Source organism: Dictyostelium discoideum (genome assembly GCF_000004695.1).
Source record: "Dictyostelium discoideum AX4 chromosome 2 chromosome, whole genome shotgun sequence".
Taxonomy (NCBI): Eukaryota; Evosea; class Eumycetozoa; order Dictyosteliales; family Dictyosteliaceae; genus Dictyostelium; species Dictyostelium discoideum.
Genome location: NC_007088.5, coordinates 1,088,873 through 1,101,883, shown reverse-complemented (window position 1 = coordinate 1,101,883; position 13,011 = coordinate 1,088,873). Strand labels below are relative to the sequence as shown.

General features: G+C 22.6%; 9 protein-coding genes across 9 annotated transcripts in view; 5 read left to right on the top strand and 4 right to left on the bottom strand.

Annotated features, from left to right (window-relative positions):
* DDB_G0272054 (DUF1325 family protein) overlaps window positions 1-970 on the top strand; it is a gene marked incomplete at both ends in the record, with an annotated part of 1,966 nt that extends 996 nt beyond the window's left edge. Inside the window, one exon of the mRNA XM_001134610.1 lies at window positions 1-970. This exon is cut by the window's left edge and continues 45 nt beyond it. Within this exon, the coding sequence (XP_001134610.1) occupies window positions 1-970 (970 nt within the window).
* A 603-nt stretch (window positions 971-1,573) lies between these two features.
* DDB_G0294569 (Rab GTPase) lies at window positions 1,574-2,362 on the top strand (the record flags this gene model as incomplete). Its single annotated transcript, XM_001134609.2, has 2 exons — window positions 1,574-1,602; window positions 1,852-2,362. 2 exons carry the CDS (start codon window positions 1,574-1,576, stop codon window positions 2,360-2,362), a joined length of 540 nt encoding a protein of 179 aa, XP_001134609.2.
* Window positions 2,363-2,972: 610 nt separating this feature from the next.
* rabR (Rab GTPase) lies at window positions 2,973-3,896 on the top strand (the record flags this gene model as incomplete). Its single annotated transcript, XM_640261.1, has 1 exon — window positions 2,973-3,896. One exon carries the CDS (start codon window positions 2,973-2,975, stop codon window positions 3,894-3,896), a length of 924 nt encoding a protein of 307 aa, XP_645353.1.
* Window positions 3,897-4,997: 1,101 nt separating this feature from the next.
* DDB_G0271978 (hypothetical protein) lies at window positions 4,998-5,195 on the top strand (the record flags this gene model as incomplete). The annotated part of the gene is made up of 1 exon (XM_640260.1): window positions 4,998-5,195. The coding sequence occupies one exon, from the start codon at window positions 4,998-5,000 to the stop codon at window positions 5,193-5,195; it is 198 nt and encodes a 65-aa protein (XP_645352.1).
* A 498-nt stretch (window positions 5,196-5,693) lies between these two features.
* Window positions 5,694-6,095, bottom strand: rpl32 (S60 ribosomal protein L32; the record flags this gene model as incomplete). The annotated part of the gene is made up of 1 exon (XM_640259.1): window positions 5,694-6,095. The coding sequence occupies one exon, from the start codon at window positions 6,093-6,095 to the stop codon at window positions 5,694-5,696; it is 402 nt and encodes a 133-aa protein (XP_645351.1).
* A 1,074-nt stretch (window positions 6,096-7,169) lies between these two features.
* On the bottom strand, window positions 7,170-7,808 carry rpb10 (RNA polymerase N/8 kDa subunit; the record flags this gene model as incomplete). Its single annotated transcript, XM_640258.1, has 4 exons — window positions 7,170-7,206; window positions 7,304-7,384; window positions 7,615-7,673; window positions 7,773-7,808. 4 exons carry the CDS (start codon window positions 7,806-7,808, stop codon window positions 7,170-7,172), a joined length of 213 nt encoding a protein of 70 aa, XP_645350.1.
* Window positions 7,809-8,424: 616 nt separating this feature from the next.
* DDB_G0271974 (hypothetical protein) lies at window positions 8,425-8,903 on the top strand (the record flags this gene model as incomplete). The annotated part of the gene is made up of 2 exons (XM_640257.1): window positions 8,425-8,460; window positions 8,730-8,903. The coding sequence occupies 2 exons, from the start codon at window positions 8,425-8,427 to the stop codon at window positions 8,901-8,903; spliced, it is 210 nt and encodes a 69-aa protein (XP_645349.1).
* Window positions 8,904-9,565: 662 nt separating this feature from the next.
* Window positions 9,566-9,784, bottom strand: DDB_G0271972 (hypothetical protein; the record flags this gene model as incomplete). The annotated part of the gene is made up of 1 exon (XM_640256.1): window positions 9,566-9,784. The coding sequence occupies one exon, from the start codon at window positions 9,782-9,784 to the stop codon at window positions 9,566-9,568; it is 219 nt and encodes a 72-aa protein (XP_645348.1).
* A 1,410-nt stretch (window positions 9,785-11,194) lies between these two features.
* Window positions 11,195-12,901, bottom strand: DDB_G0271970 (hypothetical protein; the record flags this gene model as incomplete). The annotated part of the gene is made up of 1 exon (XM_640255.1): window positions 11,195-12,901. The coding sequence occupies one exon, from the start codon at window positions 12,899-12,901 to the stop codon at window positions 11,195-11,197; it is 1,707 nt and encodes a 568-aa protein (XP_645347.1).
* Window positions 12,902-13,011: the final 110 nt, after the last annotated feature.

Here is a 13,011-nt window from a genome sequence, read left to right as displayed (position 1 = left end):
ATCACATTTAATTAATCAAAATAAAATTAATAATGCGTCATCAAATTCTTCATCGTCAAGCGATGAAGAAAAGAGTGATCAGGTTGGTCAAAAAAGAAAACCAAAAACAAAAGGACCAGGTTCAAAAATGAATAAAAGACCAAAACAACCACCACCACAACAAGATGAAGTAAATTCAACTGTTCCACACATTAATAGCACTACAACATCATCTACCTCTACCAATATTAAAGATAAAGAAAAAGAGAAAGAAAAGGAAAGAGAGAAATTTGATAAATTAGAAAAAGAATCATCATCTGTCAATGGAGTTCATAATAGTAAAGATTCGAAATCATCAACACCAAATAAAGAATCCCATAGCAACAATAACAATAACGCCAACAACAATATCATTAATAATAACAGTAGTTTAAATAATAGTAATAATAATAATAACACCAACAACAACAATAACAATAACAATAGCAGTAACAACAATAGTAATAATAGTAATAATAATAGCAATGGTAATGGAAATAGTTCAAATGGTAATAACAATAATAATAGTAATGGAAACCATAATAGTAGTGGAAATGGATTCCATGGTATGCAACCAGGTCAGCTTGTAGCAGCAAGGGATAGTAAAAGCAACCAATGGATTTTGGCAAAGGTTAGTTCTTTCTCTCAAAAGACACAAAAATACGAAGTCATCGATGAAGACGAAGAAGAATCCAAACGTTTCTCAGTGGGTCAAAAAGATATCATTCAATTACCATCACACACCAACTTACCACCAACCTTTTCAAACAATACCAAAGTACTCGCAATGTTTCCCGATACCACCGCCTTTTATCCTGCAGTTGTTGTCAATGTTCAAAAGGTTAAAGGAAAGCCAACCTTTTATCATTTACACTTTGAAGATGATCAAGAAAATGGTGAAACTCCAAATAGACGTGTAAATGCTCAACATGTTGTGGCCTTAAATAAGTAGTTGTGTGTAATAATTAGTATTAGTAATATCAAGTTTTTTCATTTTTTTTCATTTTTTCATTTTTTTTTTAATCCAAAAAATTAAAAAAAAAAAAAAAAAAAAAAAATAGAAAAAACAAACCAAAACAAACCAATTGTATATTATATAACCAAACCAATTACATACAAAGCGAGAGTATAAACAAACGAAACAATCAAACCAAACCATTTTCTTTCTTTTTTTTTTTTTTTTTTCAATCCAAAACAAAAAAAAAAAAAAAGTGTAAATTTCTATTCATTTTTCCAATTAACTTTTTACATATATATATATCAAGAAAATAAAATAATAACAAAAAAAATAAAAAACTAATAACAGAAAAAAAAAAAAAAAAAATAAATAAAATAAAAATTAAAAAAAAAAAAAAAAAAAAAAAAAAAAAAAACACGTATCTTTGACTGTTAATTCTTTGTTTTTTATTCACTGAATAATCTTATTTATTTAATTTTTGATTTTTTAATTTTTTTTTAATTTTTTAGGTAGTTGTAACCACAACCGCAAACCTTCTAACTTTATATGACCAATTATAAATATATTTTTTAATCACCCAATTATTTTTTTTTTAATATGTCCAAAAATAAAAAAAAAGATTTATTGTAAAATTTTTAAATTAAAATAGGATATTTCTTTATGTTTTCTGAAATAAAAAAAAAAATTAATTCATAATTTTTTTTTTAACCAAAAAATAATACCTTCAACATATTTTTTTTTTTTTTTTTTTTTTTTTTTTTTTTTTTTTGGATTCAATTAATGATTATATATTTAAAATATTAGTTTTAGGTGATAATAAAACTGGAAAAGGATCAGTAATAAATAGGTATACTGGTTTGTTTTTCATTAAAAAGTGGTGGTGAATTTTCAAAACAAACAATTGGTTTAGATTTTAAGGTTAAATCAGTAAATATTGGAAATGATAAAATAGTTAAATTTCAAATTTGGGACTCAACAAATAAATATGGAAATGAATTACAAAGTTATTATTTTAAAAAAAAAAATGGTTATTTATTATTAATGGATGTTACAAATCAATCATCTTTTCTAAATCTACCATTTTGGATAAATCAAATTAATGAAATGCATAAAAAGTATGCCAGTAATAGTGATGATGAAATTCCAAAAATAGTAATTATTGCTAATAAATCTGATGAAATTGAAAAAATTGTTATTGACAAGAAAACAGCTCAAAATTATTGTGATTCTTTATCAATACCTTTATTTTATGTATCTGCAAAATCAAATGAAAATATTGATGAAGCTTTTAAACTACTTCAAAATTTAATACTTAAAAGTGAAATTCCACATGAACTACCACCACAACAATTTCCATTAACCTCTAATTTTTGTAACATTTTGTGAAAATAAAAAATAAAATTAAAAAAAAAAAAAAAAAAAAAAAAACTGTTTGGGAATTTAAAAATTATTATTATTTTTTTTTATTTTTTTTTTATTTATTATTATTTGTATTTTAATAATAAATTAATCATCATTTACACCTACAATTGGTTATAATTGATTTTTATTTTTTAATTTTTTTTTTATTTTTATAATTTTTATTTTCGTTTATAATTAGAATCTAGATAAGGACATTGATTTCCACACTGTTTAAAATTTTTTTTTTTTTTTTTTTGAAAATGATTTTTTTTAAAAAATAAATGAAAATTCAAAAAAATAATCAAAATAAAACACATGCTTGATGACTTACGATTTTTCTATGAGTTTGCAATCACATGTCCATAAAATCAACAAAAAAAATTATTTGATAAAATGAGAATTAAAAATAGTATTTATACTTTTTTTTTTTTATTATTTTTTATTTTGTTAAGTTTTACTTTATCAAAAACAACAAATATATAAATAAATAAAAAAATAATTAAATAATATTTAAATAAATAAATAAATTAATAATTAAAAAATTAAATAAATATTTTAAATAAAAAAATAAATAATAATATAAAAAATAAATATAATGACAACAACAACGTTATTAAGTGAAAGTACTAATAATTCAAATAATACAAATAATAATACAAATAATAATACAAATAATACAATGAACAACAACAATAATAATAATAATAATAATACCATTGGTAATAATAATAATAATAATCCAGAATATGATATATTAATAAATATACTCATGTTGGGTGATGAAGAAGTCGGTAAAGGTAGTGTTGCTAGAAGATATACAGAAGGTTATTTCCCAATAAATGAAAACTTATATAATATAGAAGTTGACCGTAAACATAAAGATATAAAAGATTGGGGTGATGGTTTAATAAAGAGAAAAGATCCAAATAAACCGGTAATTGGTAGACTTCAACTTTGGAATTTTCATATGCACAAGATTTCTGATATTCCAACCAAACAACAATATCGTGAAACCAATGGATTCATTCTCTTCTTTGATGTTACAAATAAATCTTCCTTTTTACAATTATCATCTTTGATTGAATTGGTTAGAGCTAAATGTGCTGATGAAAATAATAATTTCAATTGTCAATCTAATAGTCGTAATAGTACAAATTATAATCGTCATAGTGTTGGTAATCATTGTCCAAATAGTCCTCAAAAAGGTGAGAAAGAGAATAATACACATTCATCAACGGCACCACCAGCTCCACCTCCTTTACCTCCAATTGTTATCGTTGGCAATAAATGTGATGATGTAAGCAACACTGTTGTAGATCCAATAGCCGCTAAAAAATATTGTGATTCACTTTCCATTCCTTTATTATTCATATCTGCAAAAACAAATGAAAATGTCAATGAAGCTTTCAATATTCTTCAAGGTTTAATAATAAAACAAATGAAAATCAAAGAAAGAGAAAGACAAAAACTTTTAAAACAAAAACATATTAAAAAAGATGTAAATTGTAACTTAATGTAATATAATAAAAATATAATAAAAATAAATTTTTTGTAGATAAGATAATCTTTTTTTTTTTTTTTTTTTTTTTTTTTTTTTTTTTTTTTTTTTTTTTTTTATTTTTAAATCAATCTTTTAATAATTAAATTTTTCTTATTTTTTTTATTTTTTTAAAAAAAGTGTCTGAAATTATCTATTAAAATGATTTTAAACTAAATTTTAAAAAAAAAAAAAAACAAATAACAACTAAAAATAAAAATATTAATTCACATAATTTATTATGTGTAAATATACCATTTGTAAAATCATTATCAAAGTTTGATTTTGAACCTGTTTTCTTTTTAAAAATAACTATGATTTGATAAAGATATTCTAATGTGAATTTTTTTTGTAAATAATTCACCATTTCAAATTGATTTACATCTTTAGATTATTATTTTGATAATATGGAAAATATTACTTTATTTGATGAAACAATCAAAATAATCTTTATGATTTTAATAAAAATCTATTGGTTTAAATTTTAACAAATTCTCTAAATCACAATTGGATTTATTTTCTAAAATATATGAAATAATAGATACTGATAGTTTTGTGAATATATTGTTTTGTATCTAAATTCACCATCTTTTCAAGATGTTTAGAATATATTGGATCTGTCATATTTTTTGAGAATGTAAAATAATCCAATTGATTTAATATTTTTAAAATTGAATACTCACTTAATACTTCTAACTGACTATCTCTTGGTACAATTATAAAACTTTTACCCAATCATATAAAACATTTGACAAACTCCAAAACATTATTTCTAACTAATAATAAGAATTAGGTTTATGGGACATTTATTAAAAGAATAGTCAACAAATTTTTATAAAATTCTTTATCATTTTGAATTTTTGAAAATAATTGATACCATACATTTCTTATTGTATTTGATATTCCCATTTGTATATTAGAATGAAATTCTTTACTTCTAGAAATGATAAATTTATATTTGATTTTACTTTATCTTTTAAAATATTGATTATTAATTAACAATGATTCCACTGATACAATATGATCATATTGAATAATTAAGTTTGACATTTTTTATATTTTTTTTTCTATATATTGGCAAAGATGGGTTGGACATTTTCAAGGCGAAAATGGATTATCGATTTTAATCCATTAAATGAACAATTAATTTTCAAAAGCATCATTTTAGAAAAACCAAAAGATACCAATGATCCCTGGAATAAAAAGGATTTGGACTGTTTATCAAGTCTTGTCATTCAAAATCAAAGTAAATCACCAAATAGTAATGCAGGATCTCAATAGGCACAATGTATTACTAAGGTCCAATTACTTTGGCAGTTTCAAACAAACATTCGATAAACTACAACTAATTAATTGCATGGAATTTACTTAAAGATTTCTATAACCAAAAATAATAAAAAAGGTTAAGATTGATTATAATAAACCTACAACTCAAACCAACATCTTTTTCTCTCTTATATTGGAATTAAATTAATCTTTCGTATAATCTCAATAATAAAGCCAATTGACTCAGGAAACATCCAATAAAACCAAGTTATTTTTAACTTTTTCAGATTGGTGATAAATGGAATGTTTAAAATTAAACTTAAACAGTTTCCAATATAGAAAATTAAAATTTATTGTAATAAATTTACCATTGCCCTAAATTATCCACATTAAAATATTAAATTCTTTTTCTTTTTTCCTCTCTCACTCTTTATTTTTCTAATAATAAAAAAATAATAAAAATAAAATAATAGGAATAATTTTGTTGTATATTTAAAAACATTTTATAACTGTTTATTCTCTTTCTTCTGATCTTAATCTGGCGTTTGGAGTAGTTACTTTAATGTTGAGTTCAGCAGCTCTTTCAACAATAGCTTTTCTGGATTTAGCAGAGACACCGTGGAAGATGACGGCAGCGTATCTACGGTTTTGCATTAAGAGAACTTCTAATTCTTGAACATTTCTGATAACGAAACGTTTGAAACCATCTGGGCAGACATCTTTGGTGGCTTTGGCAGAACCGAAACCAATGCTTGGCATAGCACGGGAACCAGAGAATCTTCTTCTGACTCTGTTATCAATACCTCTTGGTTTTCTCCATGAAGCACCAACTCTTTTGAAGAGATCAGATTGGAATCTGTTGAATTTGGTGGTCTTCTTTTTGACGATTTTGGTTCTGTTGATTGGTGATGGCATTTTGACTATAATAAAATTTTATTTAATGTTAATCATTGCTTTTATTTTTATTTTTGTCTAATCAGTTCTCTCTTTACACCCTACTTGTACTCATCATATATCTCCTCTGTTGTTCATTGTTTCTATATGTATATTCACATTAATCTGTCATCGTCAATCTATTCCAATCTTTTAAATTATATTATAAAACCTTCATAGCTTTGTCTAATCTTTGTAATTCAATCTGTATTCTATGTGAAACAAAGTTTGGGTAGGGTGATATGAGATATTCGAAAAAAAGATATAATATGTTATGACATACATTAAGGACTAAAACAATAACAAAAAAAAAAAATCTTGAAAATTTTCAAAAATTTGGCCACTTGACAAAAAAAAAAAAAATTTCGAAAAAAATGTTGAGTATTTTTAAAATTCTTTCGTTACTCAATATTATGCTTTTTTTATTGTCGTTAATGGTTTTTTTTTTTTTTAAAATTTTTTATTTTTTTAAATTATTTATTTATTAATATCCAAAATGAAACTTTATTTATTTATTATTTTTCTTTTAAATTATTTTCTTTTTTTAAGAAATTAATTTTTTTATTTTTTTTTTTGGTTATATTTAAATAATATTAAAATATTAATATTAATTTATTTTATTTTTAGTTATATTTTTATTTAGTTTTCTTTTACATAAAATATGGGAATATGGTGAATAATTAAATATTTAATGATTGGAGAAAAAAAATAAAAAAAAAAAAAAGAAAAAAATTAAATTTTTAGTTTATATTTATTCATTTTCATTTAGTTTTCTTTCACATAAAATATGAGAACATGTTGTTGAATAATTAAATATTTAATGATTGCATATATATATAAATATATAAAAACAAAAAAAAAAAAAAAAAAAAAAAAAAAAAAAAAAAAATTGGAAATTTATTATAAAGGTAATTGAATAATGTTCAAACCTTTCTTGATTATTTTTTTATACATTTTTTTTTTAATTATTTTATTTTTTTATATTTTTTTTTATATATTTTTATTTTTTATTTTTTTTTTTTTCTTTTTTTTTCTTTTTTACTTTATTAACTTTCTTTAAGAACTTTTGGTAGCTAAAGGAGTATAGTTGAGTCTGAAATGAATAATTAAAATTAGTTTTGTTATATTAAAATTATTTGAATAGGTATAGGTGTTTTGAGTAATAAATAAATAAATAAAAAAAAACTTACAATTTTTCAATTAAATCTACATGAGTTAAAAGCATACGTCTACAACAATATCTCTTTAAACATAAAGCATCTAAAGCATCACTGTTAACAAAATACCAAACAATAATAATAATAATAATAATAATAATAATAATAATAATAATAATAATAATAATAATAATAATAATAATAATAATAATAATAATAATAATAATAATAATAATATTAATAATAATAATATTAATGGTAATAATAATAATAATAAAATAAAAAAGATTAGTAATTGGTATAATAATATAAAAATAAACTTTAATTTATTTATTTCCACTTACCCTTCAGTGTAATCGATTTGTAAAAGACTAAGATAAGCATCCCATTTATTACCAATAACCTAATTAGTTTATATTTATTTTTTATTATATTTTTTATAAAAAAGGTATTAATATCACATTATAATAAAATTGTAAAATATGTTTGATTGAGTAATTACTTTTCCGCAAGTAAAACAACGAACTGGAATAATCATTTTATATGTTATATGTGTATATATTTATGTGTTTTTGTTTTTGTTTTATGTTAAGATTATTTTAATAAAATGATCTTCTTTATTCTTTAAATTTGATTGTTTTTTTTTTTTTTTCTTTTTTTATAAAAAAAGAAATTGACTTATTATTATTATTTTAAAAATAAAAAATGAATAAAATAAAATTTAAAAATGAAAAAAAAAAAAAAAATTATTTCAATTCCGTGTGTTTAGAAATAAATAAAGGAATTAAAAATCGAAAAATTTTGTTTTTTTTTTTTTTTTTTTTTTTTCAATTTTTTTTTTTATTTTTTATTTTTTTTTTTTTATTTTTTTTTTCTAAAAAAAAAGTTATGAAAAAACGAAAAGTTTTTAAAATAAAAAATGAGAATTGTGTTAACACATTGAAAAATAATTTTATTAAATTAAATCAAATTAAAAATTCAACTTTGGTCAATTGTTGAGTTACTAAATAAAAATTCTTTTTTTGGAAGTTGAGACAACCCCCAAAAATTCACAATTTCTGGAAAGCGTGGAAGATTTTTTTTTTTTTTTTTTTTTTTTTCGTTTACCGTTGATGCTGAATATGCTTTATTGACCAGCGCAGATTTATAGTAGAATGGCAATGTTGTGGATTTCAATGTTTATTATCATGGTAATGGAACTCCACTCTAGATATCCAAAGTGGTGATGATAATATTCTTTTCATTTCAACCCATGTATGTGCTGGTGAAAAATATTTCTTTATCTTGGTGGTACCGATGTCAAGATGTTGGTGATGATGGATCTGTATAGTCAATTCAAAGGTACCATTTTAGATATTGGTTTGAAACATAAATCACCAATTTACTACGCATCAAAGGAAAAATGGTAATAATACAAGTAGTTGTATAGTAGATAAAGTAGTAATAGTTTAGGTGTTAGAGAAAGTATGGTAGAAGTAGTAGTAGTAGTAGTAGTAGTAGTAGTAGTAGTAGTAGTAGTAGTAGTAGTAGTAGTAGTAGTAGTAGTAGTAGTAGTAGTAGTAGTAGTAGTAGTAGTAGTAGTAGTAGTAGTAGTGGTAGTAGTAGTAATAGTAATAGAGTAGTAGTGGTTTAAGTTGATCAAATTAAAATTAATATATTTGTTTTACTATTATAACAAATAAATTTAATATTTTATTTTATTAAATTTTTAAAGGGAGATTTATTAATTATTTATTTTTTAATTATAAAATCTGAAGTTTCTTTAAGTAATCTATTTGTTTTTAATGATTCATATTCATCAGGAGCAAGGTCAAAGAATGTCTTGTTCCTTTCTGATTGGAGCACCAACATTTGGAATACAATTCACCAATAAATTGAACAAAAACATCACAGACATTTTCGGAATAAGGAATATCAGCGATTTTTATTATTGATTTGTATAACTTTTTTTTTCTTGTGGATTTATCATTTTTATTATTTTTCCAATTAATTCCATTATTTAAAATATCTTCCATTTTCCATTTTCCATTTTCCACCAAAATTTGGAGAACACTTTTTTTTTTTTTTTTTTTTAATAATTTAATTTTATTTTTCTCATATAAACTTTAATTATACTAAAATCCAAATATATAATTATATTTTTTTTTAATTTTCTTTTTTTTTTATTCAATTATTTATTTATTTATTTATTTATTTATTTATTAATTCTAATTGAATTTTGAGTATAGTTGGAAAGACGATTTAAATTAAAATTCAATTATCAATTGATTTCTATGTCTATTTATAAACCACATATTATGGAGATGGGGTACCAGTTTGATAAGGGTAGATACAGTTTACTAAACATGTACCCAATGTCAATGCACAAGTTTCGATTGGTGGGAGCGGAGTGTTATAATTGGTAACACAATAATCATAAGTATCTTGGCAATCTTGTCTACATTGGGTAAGTGAACAAAAAGCTCCAGAGATGGCAATTGATAATAATATTGCAATGAGAATTATTTTATTCATTTTTATTTTATTTTATTTTAATTTGTTTTTTATTTTTTATTATTATTTTTTTTTAGAGAATTAAAAAAAAGAAATTAGTATAATATTAAAATTAATTTTATGATAAAAAAAAAAAAAAAAATTAAAGTATTTATTTAAAAAAAAAAAAAAAAAAAAAAAAAGAAATTTTAATTATAAAAAATATAAATAAAAATAGATAGTTATTAATTTTTTAAAATATTTATTTAATACACAGCACAAAAAATTTGTTTAATAAAAAAAAAATCAATGAAATCCGTTTAATATATTTTTGGCTTTAGATCATTTTTTGAGTAATTAAATGCATTTCATTAGCATTTTATTTGTGTTTTTTTTTTGAAAATAATAAAAAAAAATTGCCTATTCTTGCCCAGTCTATTATGACGTCAAGAATCGACCAATTTTTTTATTTTCTTTTTCCTTTTTTTTTTTTTTAAATTTTATTTTGTAAATAAATTGATGATGAAATTATTTTAATAAAAATAAATAAATAATATTATTATCAATTTTAAAAAAAAATAGACCAAAAACCCAACAGCCCAAAAATTACTTTTAACCACTTTAATGCTTAAATTTATCTAGAAATAAAATTAAAAAAAAAAAAAAATAAAAATAATGTGTGGTGTGAGTGGGAGTCGAATGTAAAAAAGACGTATAATTAATTTAAGCCCATCTTTAATACACCAACACATTCATACATTGCCTTATCTTATATTCGTTAGCTTTGCAATTAATTTTTTTTCTTTATTTAAAATTTTATTTTATTTTTTTTATTAAAAAGGTTGGTCGGATATAAAAAATTTTTTTTTTATTTAATAGTTCTATAACTTATTAGGTAAAAAAAAAATATCATAAACTTAAAATAAAAAAAAAAAAAACATATTAATAGTTTTTAAAAAAAGATAAAAAATAAAAATAATCATGTTAAAATTTTTAATAGTCATTTTAGTGATGGTCTCATTACTTTCAAATATAAATACTGTTAATGGACAAATTTTAAAATGTTACAAGATTGCAATATAGATAATCATTGTCCATCGAAAACATTGAAAGATCCAAAATGTAGAGAAGCTTTAATTCAATGTAGAGAAGAATGCCTTGAAAAAGTGATTGGTTAACACAATATTTTAAATAAATTAAATATTAATTTGAATGTAAAACAGACATAAATTTAATTCAACCTCACCTTTAATACACCAACACATTCATAAATTGTTTTTTCTTTTTTTGGTTAATTTTACAATTTTAAATTATTTTTTTAATTTTTATAATTTCCAAATATATATAAATAAATAAATTAATAAATAAAAAATGATTTAAAATAATTTATTTTTCGATGTAATTTGATAATAAGATTTTATTATTATTATTATTATATTATTATTATTTTTTTTATTGTTTAACTACAGCAATTTTATATAATGAACCATTAATATAAATTGGTAATTGATTGTCTGTTCCAATTGGAACTGTTGTAATACCAAAATAACCATCAGAACCAATTGCTATACCATTTTTACCAGCATTCCAAGATGCTTGTGGTAATGCTTGTACAATACCTTCAATAGTGGTAACAGCAGTTTCGTCGAGTTTAGTGCCATCATACATCCAACGAAAGCAAACACCAGCATAATAACGATCACGAGCAGAAGTTTCAAGTATAGCGACAGTGTTCATAACATATGGTCCAAGTTTAATATAGATTGAACAATTGGTTTTATTAGTTGCAGGTAAGTACATAACATCTGTAACTGGACAAGAACCTCTACCTTCCCATGACATTTGAACACCTGGAGACTTCTTTTGAACTCTTAATAGTGCCTCACCATTACCATGACGACCACTTGCAACATCATGACTATTGGTAAGACTGGAGAAACCCAATGAACCAACAATACGAATATTTAATGTATCACCATCGGATGGAATAAACACTTCACCAAGACGTAACCATTGTGAAGAGGCTGAACTATTGGAGAATCTAAATTCGGATGTCAATTGACCATAATTCATAGATCCAGTGGTTCTAATACCATAGTTTTCAATTTCAGTGCCACCATTCTCCCAAATTGATAACCATGTTGATTTGGTACTATCATTTGTAAGTATTGCAGAGGTACCTTGTAAATTCTTTTGGGTAATAATATAACGACAAAAGGTTAAATTCAATGGGTTGACACAATCTTCCATGCTTAAGGCTTCAATAACCCATTGACCATTTGATAAATCACCTGGTGAATCTGAATGCTCAATCCAACCATTTCTAATGATTGATTGGGTACATCTTTGCAAATCAAAGATATTGGCACCTGTACAATTTTGAATATTAAAGTTTGTCAATTCAACAGCTGTCAAATGATCCCATGAACCAGTAGCTGAACCAGACCATGTTCCATAAATTACACCACCAGTACATCTTGTAACATAGAATTGATCAATTTTAGTATCCAATGTATCAACCATTGATACACAAACACCACCCAAATTTCTAAAATTAATATTGGTAATACGAATGAATTCACCTTCAATTTCAGTATTTTGGTAGAAACCTTTGGTATTGACTACTTTATCATTTTCACCATAGATAATAAGGTTGGAGATTTCGGTCCATCTTGCTTTAACTTTTACCATCATACCAGTACCTTGATCGGAAATTAAAGTTGTTGCTGGGAAATAACCATATGCGACAGTGGAGCCAGTCATTCTGAAATGGGCGATTGAAGTATTTGATAAATCAATTCCACTAATTTTAAAAGTACCAGCTGGGAAACGAATACCTAATTTTGGAGCATATTTAACAGACCAATTATGCATAGTAATACAAGCGGCAGAACAATCTGTAACTCCATCTTTTAATGCACCAAAATGAGTGACATTAAGATCATTAAAATCACTAATAACTTTTTTCCATCTTTTACCACCATTTGTTACAATAACAGTAGCATTATCAGTTACAGTAGTTGTATCAGCACTATCATAATAAAAATCACCACCACCAATATTTGTATTGACAGTAAATGCTTTTACATAAACAGTAGTTACAGTTGAAGTTGGTTCATAAGTTTTTAAATCAGCAATAGAATTAATAATAACAGACATTTTATTATAAATATTATTATTATTATTTATTTATTTATAAAGTTTAAAATATAATTATAATTTGAAAAATAAAAATAAAAAATAAAAAAAACAAACTACTTAAATACTCA